Genomic DNA, 12,822 nt, shown 5'->3' on the forward strand with positions numbered 1-12,822 from the left:
AGATATGAGGTTTTGTTCCAACAGCAACAATAAGCTTCCATCACTTGCTAGTGACATCAGCCTCACAGCATTACTGACAAAGATGCAAATTTCAAACAGGGAAAACTGTAAATAAATATTTCGTCAAGAATTTAAATTTTATAAATTCTAATTTTCATGTACAGTTGCTTTGAAGAGTGTGGCTTTGTGTCATCAAAATCATTAAAGGATAAGTAAAACTGGTATACTACATTAGAGCATTACATTGTTTTTTGGTATAAAATAAAGAGATTGTACAGACAACAAAATCACAAGTGTTTATTTGATAGTGGGAGTTTAGCAGTGCTGTGCCAGTACATTACAGTGCTCCCTATCCTCTCTGTTGTGTAGTTATATATGAGTGTATTTTTGTGTATCTGTTACTGTGAAGTTATTTAGGGATTTGATTCACGCTTACCCTTCATATAGAGGTAGCTGTGGAAGTACGGCGGCCCGTTACCATTCAACACGTTCACTTTTCCATTTGATACCTCCTCGTCTGTGTCTGCGTAGCCATCATGCTCTTCATCGCTCTCCACATACTGACAGAGAGAAGCAGAAAGACAGCAAGATAAAGAAAGGTGTCATTGCTAGCGTCAGCATGTAAAAACTCCAGTACAAACATTCTCTGCAGTTTAACGATGCAGAAATATGAGTGTTGATATATTTTTCACAGTGGTGGTGATCAGAATCAGATATCCTGAGTGTTCATGCCTCTAAAAGCCCCTCACAGAAAGTTATTAAATGAAATATGAATACGCTGCCTGAAGACCAAAAATGGTTTAATGTTTGCGCCTAAAATATATATTTTTTATTCATGGCAGAGAAAACTTATTTTCTCATTATTTTAGCATTGTCACCATGACCTGTGGTTCCCACCACCATCACCACATGAGCTGTCAAATTTCTCTGTAACGGCACATTTCACACTAAAACACCATTCACATCTCAACTACTGGAATTACCCTTTAATGTCTAGTTCATTATACTAATCATACTTTTTTTTCAATAACAGTTTATACCATTAAATATACGTGTGTTTTTCAGACTGGTTTGTTCATGATGATTTGTTCTGTGATGGGAAGGCTTTAGTGACTGACAATATTGTTGTATAATTGATTTCCACAGCTCTGAACAGTGATATTTTTTATGCTGAAATGGTGGTTAGACAATTTGCCACTTAATTGCAGGTATATGTTAAACAGAAGCTGTCCACAAATCACATTCAAGGACAACGATCCTTTATCAGAGCACTGAGGAAAATTATATAAATTCATACTGCAGAAAATGATTCAATGCTACCGTGTGGCCAAGAAGCAAAATGTGTGCGCTGTGTGTCTTGGCTTAAAGTTTTTTTTAAATAATGACTTTTTGAATCTGAAACATAATATTGTGTGTTGCAAAATTATTGTATATGTGTTTGTCTGACCGAGTCAGAGCTGCGGTTGTAGGACTCCTGGCTGGCATTGGTGCAGGTGGACTTGCGGGCGTGTTCAGGATCGGTGGCCGCCGTACTGCTCTGGCCATCCTCCAGCTCATCCTGGTCGTAGTCAGACTCTGTGTCCAGTGGCATGCTGTAGATAGGCTCCTCTGCATCCATCATGGATTCAGAAGTGGTCAGCTTCCTGCCCTGGTCCACTCCCTCTTCCCCTCCCTCCTCTGCCTTCTTCTTCTCCTTGTCCACCTTCCCCTCCTCTTTTTCAGGCGCAGCAGGCTCGGAAACATCCTTCTTCACCTCCGCACCCTCTCCCGGCAGTGGAGGTGGAGGAGGTGGGGGAGGAGGTGGTGGCGGTGGGGGAGGAGGGGGGGCATTCGGAGCGCCAGGGACGTCCGGTGCTGCAGCAGGTGTTCCAGATCCTACTGTGCCCTCTGCGAAGGCTGCGGGAGGAGGGGGTAAGGTGGCTAAAATCTCTTGATCTGGAGGCCCCTCGGCAGGGGGTGGAAAATCGGGCAGAGGGATGCACTCCTCTTCAGCATGGAAGCCTTCGTCCACCTCCTCCTCACGCAGGGCAGGGGGAGGCGCAGGGGAGGCACGTTTGGGGTCAAAGTGTTGCAGGTCAAGTGACTGAGTAGCAGCACGGGAAGCCTCCTTCTTCAGCCGCAGCGACTCAGCGTCACGGCGCAGACGAAGCTCCTGCCGTGAACTCTCACACAGCATGGACACACCATCCTCCCTCTGCTTCTGTAGCCGCTCAATCTCCCTCTCTAAGCGTAGGATCTCCTCCATCTGACGAGTCTCCTCATCTGTCGAGCGCTGTGCCTAGAATGAGAGAGACAAAGATATATATATATATATATATATATATATATATATATATATATATAGAGAGAGAGAGAGAGAGAGAGAGAGAGAGAGAGAAAGAGAGTAGGGAGAAAAGGAAGAAAAACCAAATGTTTTATATATATATTTATATATATATACACACACACACACACACACACACACACACACGCACATACACACACACACACACACACACACACACACACACATATATATATAAAACGTGTGTGTATGTGTATGATGTGAAGAAGACACAGGGAGGCAAAAACACTTGTATTGTTAACTCTTAAACTGCTTTAAACTTATATTTACTCATTTATTTGTTATAACATTTGTATAACATATTTGTATAACAGTTGTGCTATAATGTTTTGTGCACTATAAACATCCATCCATCCATCCATCCATTTTCCAAGCCGCTTCTCCGTCAGGGTCGCGGGGGGGTGCTGGAGCCTATCCCAGCAGTCTTCGGGCGAAAGGCACGATACACCCTGGACAGGTCGCCAGTCCATCACAGGGCAGACACACAGACAGTCACTCACACACTCACACCTAGGGGCAATTTAGCATGTCCAATTGGCCTGACTGCATGTCTTTGGACTGTGGGAGGAAACCAGAGAACCCGGAGGAAACCCACACAGACACGGGGAGAACATGCAAACTCCACACAGAGAGGACCCCGGTCACCCGGCCGGGGAATCGAACCCAGGCCCTCCTCGCTGTGAGGCGACAGCGCTACCCACCACGCCACCGTGCCGCCCGCACTATAAACATTTACAATTAAATTTTAAATGACAATTTCCAACCTTCCTCCTAAGCATTAGCATCCCTTAGAGTTAAACCAGCTGTATTTGTTACTGTGCCTTTAAGACTGAAATATATAAGTGGCCTCTGTTCTGACTAACTGCTCTTTTTGTGTTTCTTTCAAAAGGTAGTACTTTTACATTACATCAGAGACTTTATTTTGAAAAAGTAAGTTCTTCAATGATTTGGAAATCATCAGGCAGTTCAAGTCATTTTTATGTGTTTTGTAAAATTCCCTAGCGCTTACTTTATCTTCTCCTTCTGCTGCATTCTCTTCTTTGGATGCCTCTCCTTCTTTTGCCTGGGCCCCCTCTGCCTCTCTCTTCTTTTCTTCCAATTCTCTCTTCTTCCTCTCCTCCTCCTCTCTCTTTATCTTATCCTCTCGTAGTTTTCGGTAGGTGCCCCGCGCCACCTGCCCTCGCCTGTGTTTCTGCAGAACCAGAGCTGCTGAGCGTTTCCGTAGAAACTTCTGTCGGTAGAAGTGGGCACGGTAGTTCTTCTGAAAGGTCACAATGCTGGCCAGAGCTTTCTTAAAGTGCTTCCTGCAGAGAGGAACCAAGGGGTTAGGACATTTCCTTTCTTCTACCACTTTTGTGTGACAAGGTGCAAAACACACTAATTAACCCCTTGGGCTCCCAGGGGTGCCACTGAAAGTAAACTCAATATGATGTTACGCTGTCTGTTAAGGACAAATACTCAAATACAAATTCAGAGAAAGGTCACTGTTTAGCTGCTTCACCCAATAGATGTTCTTAACTAACTAAAGCTGCAGCACAGGTCTGCCTCAGGGTGGCGCTGCCACAAACTGATTCAAGCAGTTGGTCTTTCATTACATCTATCCAATTATACCCACTACTCAAGACTTCCCTAATCACATGATACTACCAGCACTAGGAGGGTGAAAACTAGCACAGGGTTCCTCCGAAATCTGTGAAGCACCTTGGAATCTTTCTGCCGCTAACACAACATCACTGGACAGCTGAATGCATTCGAAAAGGAACGCACCAACCGCCAGTTCTGTTACATGAGGTAATAGACGCCTGCATAGATGCACTGGCTGGCATCACGCTGAGTAATGGGAGGAGATGGGCATTCCACCCACCCAGAGAGAGTGAGGCCAATTATGCTCTCTTGGACACCCGACCTTGGATGGCTGTGACATCACGGGGAATCAAAGCAGGTGGTCTTTAATAGAATTAGAAGAATTCAAATTTACAACCATTTGTTACTGTGTTTGCACACTGTGAAATTAGACCTCTGCATTTAACCCATCCCTGAAGTGAAACACCCACATACGCTAGTGAACACACACACACACACTAAGAGGCAGTGAGCACACTTGCCCGGAGCAGTGGGCAGCCCTATCCACAGCACCCGGGGAGCAACTGGGGGTTAGGTGCCTTGCTAAAGGGCACTGCAGTCATGGACTGCCAGCCAAGGGGATCGAACCCACAACCTTCCGGTCACAGGGCTGGTTCCCTAACCTCCAGCCCACCAACTGTAACTATTCCCAGGATACCTATGAAAAACTTTAAAAAACGTGCCACAGCATATTTGTAAATCTGAAAACTTGCCCAGTTTCCCAAGAAACCGGTGGAAAGAATGAACTGTTTTTGAACTGTTTTGAACTGAGTTAATGTGCATAAGAGCGCATTACCAAACCAGAAATGAGCATTTCCAGAACAATTGTTAAACCAAGTGGCGAAGAAGTTAGCAGTTTGAAAAAGCTAGAGATCCCAATGAATTCAGAGCACATGAGAAAACAAGTACACACAGGTTACCTTGCTATGTAACTAAGCAGATGTGCCCGTATGATGAGGCCAGCTTTGCGGCGCACCTCATCTCTCTCCTTCTCCAGTTTCTGCTCAAGACACTCCTTCATAAACACCTGCACAACCAAGGTTGGGAGAGTCATTTTAAACATGCATTCTGATTAAGGATTACCTATTAAAAAACAATCACTGCAATGAAGTAACAATCTGATTAGCTTTTTTTTGGATTATATTTTAAAGGCATATGATGAAATAAAAAGAGAAAAACCATTTCAAATAGGCTCCTTTAACATAACACAAAGGAAACAGGAAAACTGGTGATGTTTAACAGTCTGTGCTTTGTGTGTGCTGAGTGCACACCCATTTGAGTATGTCATTGCATAGCTTGGTGAAATTAATCATGTATTCAAGTAAGACAAGTAATAATTATATTTAATTCATATAATTATAGAAATGAAATTCTGACAGCTCAGCTTTACACACCTATTTTGTCCTGCAAGGTAACTCACTTTTCAAACTGCACTCACGGGAACTGCATGTCCAAGTTTGGGAATGTGTTTAGATGTTCCATGTATTTTACTCAATATTTCATGAGCCTTTTGTCCTCCTACCTTAATTATTAATGGCTCACTTACATTATTTCAATATGAATACAGCCCTACATCACTCATAATGAACAGTAGGGAAAGATACTGTGAAATGCACCACAAGAAAAAGTTGAAATTTATCTTAACTTGGATCCATCAATTATTAGTGAACGTTGTTGCTTCAGTAAATGTGGGTTTTTCTGAGATGTTTTCCTTTTTGTGAGACTTTATCACTCACTACAGCACCTAGTCTCCACAAGGCAGAGTTTAACTTCTAACTGATACAACTTCAGCTAAATTTGTATTTTTCTTGTGGTAAAGGGAGACATCTCATGATTTTTTCTCAAGGAAAGAAGCAGATGAATTTAACTTGTAGACAGTAAGAAAGGCAAGAGAATTGCTGTTAGAGAAGTGTTTTAGTGTTATCCTGATACTAATCACTGTACTTCTACAATGTATCTGTAATTTAATTGCTACATATTTTCTGCAGCTGTGACAGAACACAGTTATCTTTCTTGTATCTTGATTAGGTAACACTTAGCATATGCCATCCAAGGCATGGTAATTTCAATCTTATGCAGCAGGGTTTATGTAAAATGTTCCCACTGATTACATAAAGCTGTTAATGTATTCCATTACAACCCAAACCTGCTCACAACACACACACACACACACACACACACACACACACACACACACACACACATTAAGTCACTATCAAATAAAAAAACCCTGAAACAACTTTTTTCAGATCTTTTATACCTTTTGGGAAAAAAAACTGGCTGCCTTGTGCAAACATAGCATGATAAAAGGTAGAAAAGGTCTACTGGCTACAATTACAAGTCTATTAAATCTGCTCAATGACCACAGGATAGGCTTTAGCATCCCCCATGGCCCAGATATTAGATAATACGTGTGTGTGTGTGTGTTAATTCATAAAAAAACCTTGACATTAATGTGGACATTTAAAAAGTAAACCTTTCAGCTACATTGAATTGCATTTTTTATTATCATAAAATGGAAGAAGGACAGAAGACAGTTAGAAAGCTGGAGGAGCCCAGCACACCTTGGTCTTCCCGAACTGCCACTCTTTCTTTGCATGATCGTATTTGGTGAGCAGGTCCGTGCATTTCTTCTTCTCATCCCCCTCAGCCCCCGCTCCCCTGTCATTCAGAATGATCTTATACCTGCACACAGACAAGCATGAGGAAAAAATACACTATCACTGTCTTAAAACTCCAGCCACTTCACCTTGTTACTGGCTGAATGCTTCCATGAACATGAAGAGGAAAAGAAATGTGTCTGAAATGTTCCAAACTATCAAGAAGAAAAAAAAAACTAAAGAAATATTTGATGTGAGAATAAGTGCTCCCCCAAAGCACATGGCTTTGGAGAAAATACTGCAATTCAATAGTGTCTACATCTCTTTCAGCAAAAACAAAACAAAACAAAAAAACAATAAAACGAACAGCAACATCCTTCAGATGTGTCAGATCTCAAAAGAATTTTAGACCAGGTTGGTGCTTTGTAAAGCTACAGTGATACAGACCTGCCCAAGACACCTGAGCAGACAACTTGGCAACTATATGTGGTCCCTTAAAATGGGAGGGCTGTACTTTCTACACAATTCATCTAATATGAATGTAAACTCCCTTGAAATATAACATATAGCACTGTGCAAACGTTTCATGTTTAGGACATATCTCTGAAGAAATTACATTTAGATACAGAAAAACCGAGACTACTAACAACCATGCAAAACATGGCAGACCACCAATACTGTCCTCATCAGATAAACAGCACTTAAAGCTTTCGTGTTTAATGGATAGGAGAAAATCAATAACCACTCTTGCTTCAGAACTGAAAAATGCTACAGGTGGTCTGTACATACCCCATCAACACAGTGAGATTGAAGAGGGTGTATAGCTGTCAAGAATCCCTTACTGGTAAAAGGAAAACATTTGCACTTTAACACCAACACTGGACATCTGAGATTTGGAGTAATGTTTTATTGAAAAGTGTTATATGATTAGATTAGTTGCATTAAGCACAAAATACAATCAACTTCTAAGACTGAAGTTTACAAGTGTGGAAGAAAACCCAGGCAGATTTCTTTAAAAAACTAAAAGCAAGTTTCCTGAACAAAATGGAAACTATAATAAATGCAAAGGGTTAAAAAACCTATATTTAGCTGTTGAGGCTTTTGTGTGATGTTCTGTTAAATTCACGTTTTCTGTTGGGTTTTTTTCTGACTTCACTGTTGTTTTGACTGGACATTAAACAAATAAATATGACTTCTGCACAGTACTGTACATTCTGTACTTTAACCTTATACTGACTGCTTTGTTGCGAATACAACGTGCTTGAGCACAAAATCAAAACAGTAAAAAGTTGTGCACTATTTATCACATGGAGTTTTACTTCTGTAAGTCACTAGACCAAACAAAAACCGGATAAAACCATATAAAGGGTTGCACTTTATTTGGCAAAAATATATCGAGAACGACACACAGGACTCTAAAGTGGTGCGGATGTTCAGGATTGAGCCCCCTCACCTGATGAAGAAGTCTTTGAAAGTGCGTCTGACAGGAAAGCCTGCTCTGCGGATCTTCACCGTCTCCAGCATGCCTGAGTAGCGCAACTGATTCAGAACCACTTCTGGGACAAAGCTGTTGGGCGTCTAAAGACAGCAAACGAGGAGCACATTGAGATGAAGTCCATGATATGCTTTGCTGTGGTTTCAGAACAGAAATAATCTTAAACTACTGAACTAAATCAAATCAAGTGGCAAATCTCACCTTGTCCATGTTGGGTTTGATGCAGCGCACAAAGAAAGGGTTGGACACACTCAGAGTGGCCATTAGGGAATGGAGGGAATCCTGGGTAACAGGACAGATGATGGATCACATATTTACAAGATACACTATTTCCAAAAGTGTTCATTCACCCATGCAAATCACTGAATTCAGGTGTTCCAATTACTTCCATGGGCACAGGTGTATAAAACCAAGCACCTAGGCAGGAGACTGCTTCTACAGACATTAGTGAAAGAATGGGTCGCTCTCAGGAGCTCAGTGAATTCCAGCGTGGTACCGTGATCGGACGCCACCTGTGCAACAAGTCCAGTCATGAAATTTCCTCACTACTAAATATTCCACAGTCAGCTGTCAGTGGTATTATAACAAAAGTGGAAGCAATTGGGAACGACAGCAACTCAGCCATGAAGTGGTCGGCCACATAAAATGACAGAGCGGGGTCAGCAGATGCTGAGGCGCACAGTGTGCAGAGGTGACCAACTTTCTGCAGAGTCAATCACTACAGACCTCCAAACTTCATGTGGCCTTCACATTAGCACAAGAACAGCATAAAGAGCTTCATGGAATGGGCTTCCATGGCCGAGCAGCTGCATCCAAGCCTTACATCACTAAGCGCGATGCAAAGTGTCGAATGCAGTGGTGTAAAGCGCCGCCACTGGACTCCACTGGAGCAGTGGAGACGTGTTCTCTGGAGTGACAAATCATGCTTCTCCATCTAGCAATCCAATGGATGAGTCTGGGTTTGGCGGTTGCCAGGAGACGGTACTTGTCTGACTGCATTGTGCTGAGTGTAAAGTTTGGTGGAGGGGGGATTATGGTGTGGGGGTGTTCTTCAGGAGTTGGGCTTGGCCCCTTAGTTCCAGTGAAAGGAACTCTTAATGCTTCAGCACCAAGAGATTTTGGACAATTTCATACTCCCAACTTTGTGGGAACGGTTTGGGGACATCCCCTTCCTGTTCCAACATGACTGCGCACCAGTGCACAAAGCAAGGTCCATAAAGACATGGATGAGTGAGTTTGGTGTGGAAGACCTTGACTGGCCTGCACAGAGTCCTGACCTCAACCCGATAGAACACCTTTGGGATGAATTAGAGCAGAGACTGCGAGCCAGGCCTTCTCGTCCAACATCAGTGTCTGACATCACAAATGTGCTTCTGGAAGAACGGTCAAGATTTCTTATAAACACACTCCTAAACTTTGTAGAAAACTTTACCAGAAGAGCTAAAGCTGTTACAGCTGGAAAGGGTGGGCCGACATCATATTAAAGTCTGGATTAAGAATGGAATGTCACTAAAGTCCATATGCATATGAAGGCAGATGAGCGAATACTTTTGGCAATATAGTTTACTTTTATACAAAAAGCATTAGAAATGTTGTTGACACTGACACTGCTTTATTTAGATAGTTTTACAGATACAGATTTATTTTATGGGTTTTAATTAGAGAGAGAGAGAGAGAGAGAGAGAGAGAGAGAGAGAGAGAGAGAGAGAGAGAGAGAGAGAGAGAGAACATGCAACAGCACTTACTCTGAACTGGGAGCTGACAGTGGGCTTTTTTCTGGCAGTGCCCATTTTCAGAGTCTCCTCATTATTCCTGCTCCCTACTTGCTCAAACAAGTCATATATGAAGTCCAGCCTGGGTGCACAAACAAAAACACCCAATCAAAAAAAAATCCTATACTCTATGCACATTTTAAATCAAATATCCTGATTCTAAATTCTGGTCAGCTGAGCCACATGTTATAGAGTTACATTATCCACAAAGTTTGGGTGCCGGGGCGAAATCATGTTTTGTTGATTTTCTGCATGAAAATAAGTTTATACATCCTTTAAAGAGAACACACTTCTGCACATTTTAATGCACAGTAATTGTTTACTTGTTGAATTTAACATTTTGAAAAAATAAACAAAATGTGGCCTATGCAAAAGTTATGGCACAGTTATATTTATGTTGTTTTTTGCAGTATGTTAAACTCAGCATAAAATACACATTGTGCACTAAGAAATGTAGAAAATGCCATATTTATGCATGTTCTCTGCAGAGAATGTCTTATTTTTATATAGAAAATCTACAAAAAATGTGTAATTTCACTAGGAGTTCTCTTGTATAAGACTAGGCACATTTGACAAACAGGGCCACTTCTGAACGTTTGACAGCCCTAAGCGATATGCCATTTGGGGGCCCCAACCACCCCCACCCATTATTTTTCACACATGAAAAATAACTACGGACACTTTCTGAACTGTCACTAATGCAGCGGCATTGGATAACTCAACACACTTGGAGATGAACACTAACAACCAATTCAGCAGCTGAACAGCCACCAGTGTTGCTAGCATCATGTGCCTGATAAAATGCTTGCTATCCTTTTTATTTTTTGTCTAATTTTTATGATGACTGGACCAAAATAAACAAGCCAAAATGACTTGGAAAAAAGTCTGGTTCCATAGACTTACATTAAAAGTAAATCATTTTGAAGACACAGTTTTGTTCTGACAGCAGCAATATACTGTTTGTGGGTGTGCAGAACGAAGTGAATTCAAGGAAATGGTGTCTGTGTTTCTAACCTGCTGTCTTTCAGCATGTTCAGGATATCATCCCTAAACGTGTCTCTGTTCTTCTCCAAGATCCCTCTTACATCATATAAAACCTGGAGAGGAAGAGGGAGAGAGACAGAAATAGGGGGTATGGACAGAGATAAAGAAGAGAGAGAAATGAAGGAATGAGAAGAATGAGAGACTAAGAACATTCATCATGAACAAGTATGAACACAAACACACACAGTGAAACTCACCTCTCCGGCATAGTGCTTGATGCCAAACTGATGGTCTGCCAGCCTGGGCTTCACATAGTAAGGGTTAGTCTGTGGAGACATAATGTGTGTACATATTTGCACATCTGTGTCTGTGATAACATGCAGAGAATGCTTGTTTTGAAGCCATCTGCACTGTTTGTATATGGGCACGTGTGTTTGTGTGTGTTTAACTCACAGAGTGACGACTGTGTAGTTTCTCCAGCAGAGTGAAGTCAGTGCCTTTAGGGAATCGGCTCTCCTCATTAACCAGAGCCAGCAGGCCCAGTTTCTGAAGCACAATCATGAATAGAGATCAGCACCCAGAACAGCTGCGGATCAAACTGCTAATAGACGAATCAGGGGCTAGGCTCACAAAGGTTTTCATAAAAAAATCTGTAACATTTTCTATAAATATTAAATGTAAATATGTGCTTATAACTTTGTAGCTTGGTAAGAATGTTTTGTAAGCGTATTTATAGACTCTGATAATAAGGCTCTAATAATGAACTATAATTAATTACCTGGAACATGTAGTAACGCAAGTATCACTATTCACCATATATCAAAAACATTATTATATAATAAATATATACATATAATAAATATAATACATTATTGTACCATTAGAAAACTTTGTCCTACACTATCCAAAAATGACCAGAAAACATAAGAAGCACCTAATTAACCTTGAAAGGCAGGAAGCTCTCCCAGCTAATCCTGCAGTAATGAAGGATATATCTTAGGGCACACACTGACAGACATCATTCAAATGTGAATGACCTCAATAAAAAATGTCTCTTTACTTGAAGTACACTTGTTGATGGCATTTTAAATGTTCATGATGTTTTTCTAATTATTAATAATTATTATAGGTGCTTTATAATTTTGTGCAAGTTAAAAAGCTTTATAACAAAGAGTGACACTTGTTTTCCAACATGTTTATAAATCTTCAAATAATTCATTTTAGTACAATATTAAAGCTTTATGAGGCATTATTTAAGATTAGAAACATGTGTAAAAAGCATTATTACAAAGTTACAAAGAGTTATATGCACATTTATATCTATTTATGAACACAGGCTTCATAGAAAGTGTTACCAAAAAAGGAATCTTAAAGCAAGCACTAAGACATTAATAAGAAAGTTAAAAAATGACATTCTTGAAAAAAAAAACACTGCTCAGTAGAAAGAATGGCTTTATTACTTTCTTAAGAAAATCTTATGTTTTGTGTTTTAATATATTGCCACATTTTACAGCCAAAACAATGGTTACAGGTGCATTTGCATTAACTAGCTGTTGAGTTTAACCTGCTAAGCACCTGACTGCAACAAAATGAAGAGAAAACAAAAAAACAAATGCAGAGAAAGCACTCAGAAATGGTTAAATTGCTAAATTGCAGGGGTTTTAATGCAAGGTCATTTGCAAATGTGTTAATGGCTGTGATATCACCATGATGAATTCAAAGCAGGCTTGTGCAGAGTTTTCTATGGTATGGGCTCTTTAAAAATACTCAGGTTGCTCTCAAACAAGTCAGAATATATAAAATGAAGCGACAGTTTAGAGTGTTTACTTTTTCAATGAGATCCAGACATTCTGCATTGTCCATCCAGTCAATGGCCTCCCAGCGAATACCCTCCCTACATACCAAAGTGAGCACAAAGTTGTATACACACAACGCTGTTAGAGTATTTTCATACTGACTTATAAGAACTTTACAAGAAGCATATGTAATGCTCATAACCAGCTG

The 12,822-nt window shown here is 40.8% G+C and overlaps 1 protein-coding gene across 1 annotated transcript in view; it reads right to left on the reverse strand.

Annotated features, from left to right (window-relative positions):
• myo10l1 (myosin X, like 1) overlaps positions 1 to 12,822 on the reverse strand; it is a 105,270-nt gene that overhangs the window by 13,528 nt on the left and 78,920 nt on the right. The window contains exons 14-25 of the mRNA XM_017703673.2: positions 12,646 to 12,712; positions 11,272 to 11,364; positions 11,076 to 11,144; positions 10,849 to 10,931; positions 9,808 to 9,916; positions 8,264 to 8,344; positions 8,021 to 8,145; positions 6,532 to 6,652; positions 4,888 to 4,994; positions 3,354 to 3,648; positions 1,448 to 2,278; positions 437 to 560 (exon numbers count right to left, since the gene is read on the reverse strand). Coding sequence (XP_017559162.2) covers positions 437 to 560; positions 1,448 to 2,278; positions 3,354 to 3,648; positions 4,888 to 4,994; positions 6,532 to 6,652; positions 8,021 to 8,145; positions 8,264 to 8,344; positions 9,808 to 9,916; positions 10,849 to 10,931; positions 11,076 to 11,144; positions 11,272 to 11,364; positions 12,646 to 12,712 — 2,105 coding nt within the window. The remainder of the gene's footprint in view (positions 1 to 436; positions 561 to 1,447; positions 2,279 to 3,353; positions 3,649 to 4,887; positions 4,995 to 6,531; positions 6,653 to 8,020; positions 8,146 to 8,263; positions 8,345 to 9,807; positions 9,917 to 10,848; positions 10,932 to 11,075; positions 11,145 to 11,271; positions 11,365 to 12,645; positions 12,713 to 12,822) is intronic.

This window comes from Pygocentrus nattereri, chromosome 30, assembly GCF_015220715.1.
Source record: "Pygocentrus nattereri isolate fPygNat1 chromosome 30, fPygNat1.pri, whole genome shotgun sequence".
Lineage (NCBI taxonomy): Eukaryota > Metazoa > Chordata > Actinopteri > Characiformes > Serrasalmidae > Pygocentrus > Pygocentrus nattereri.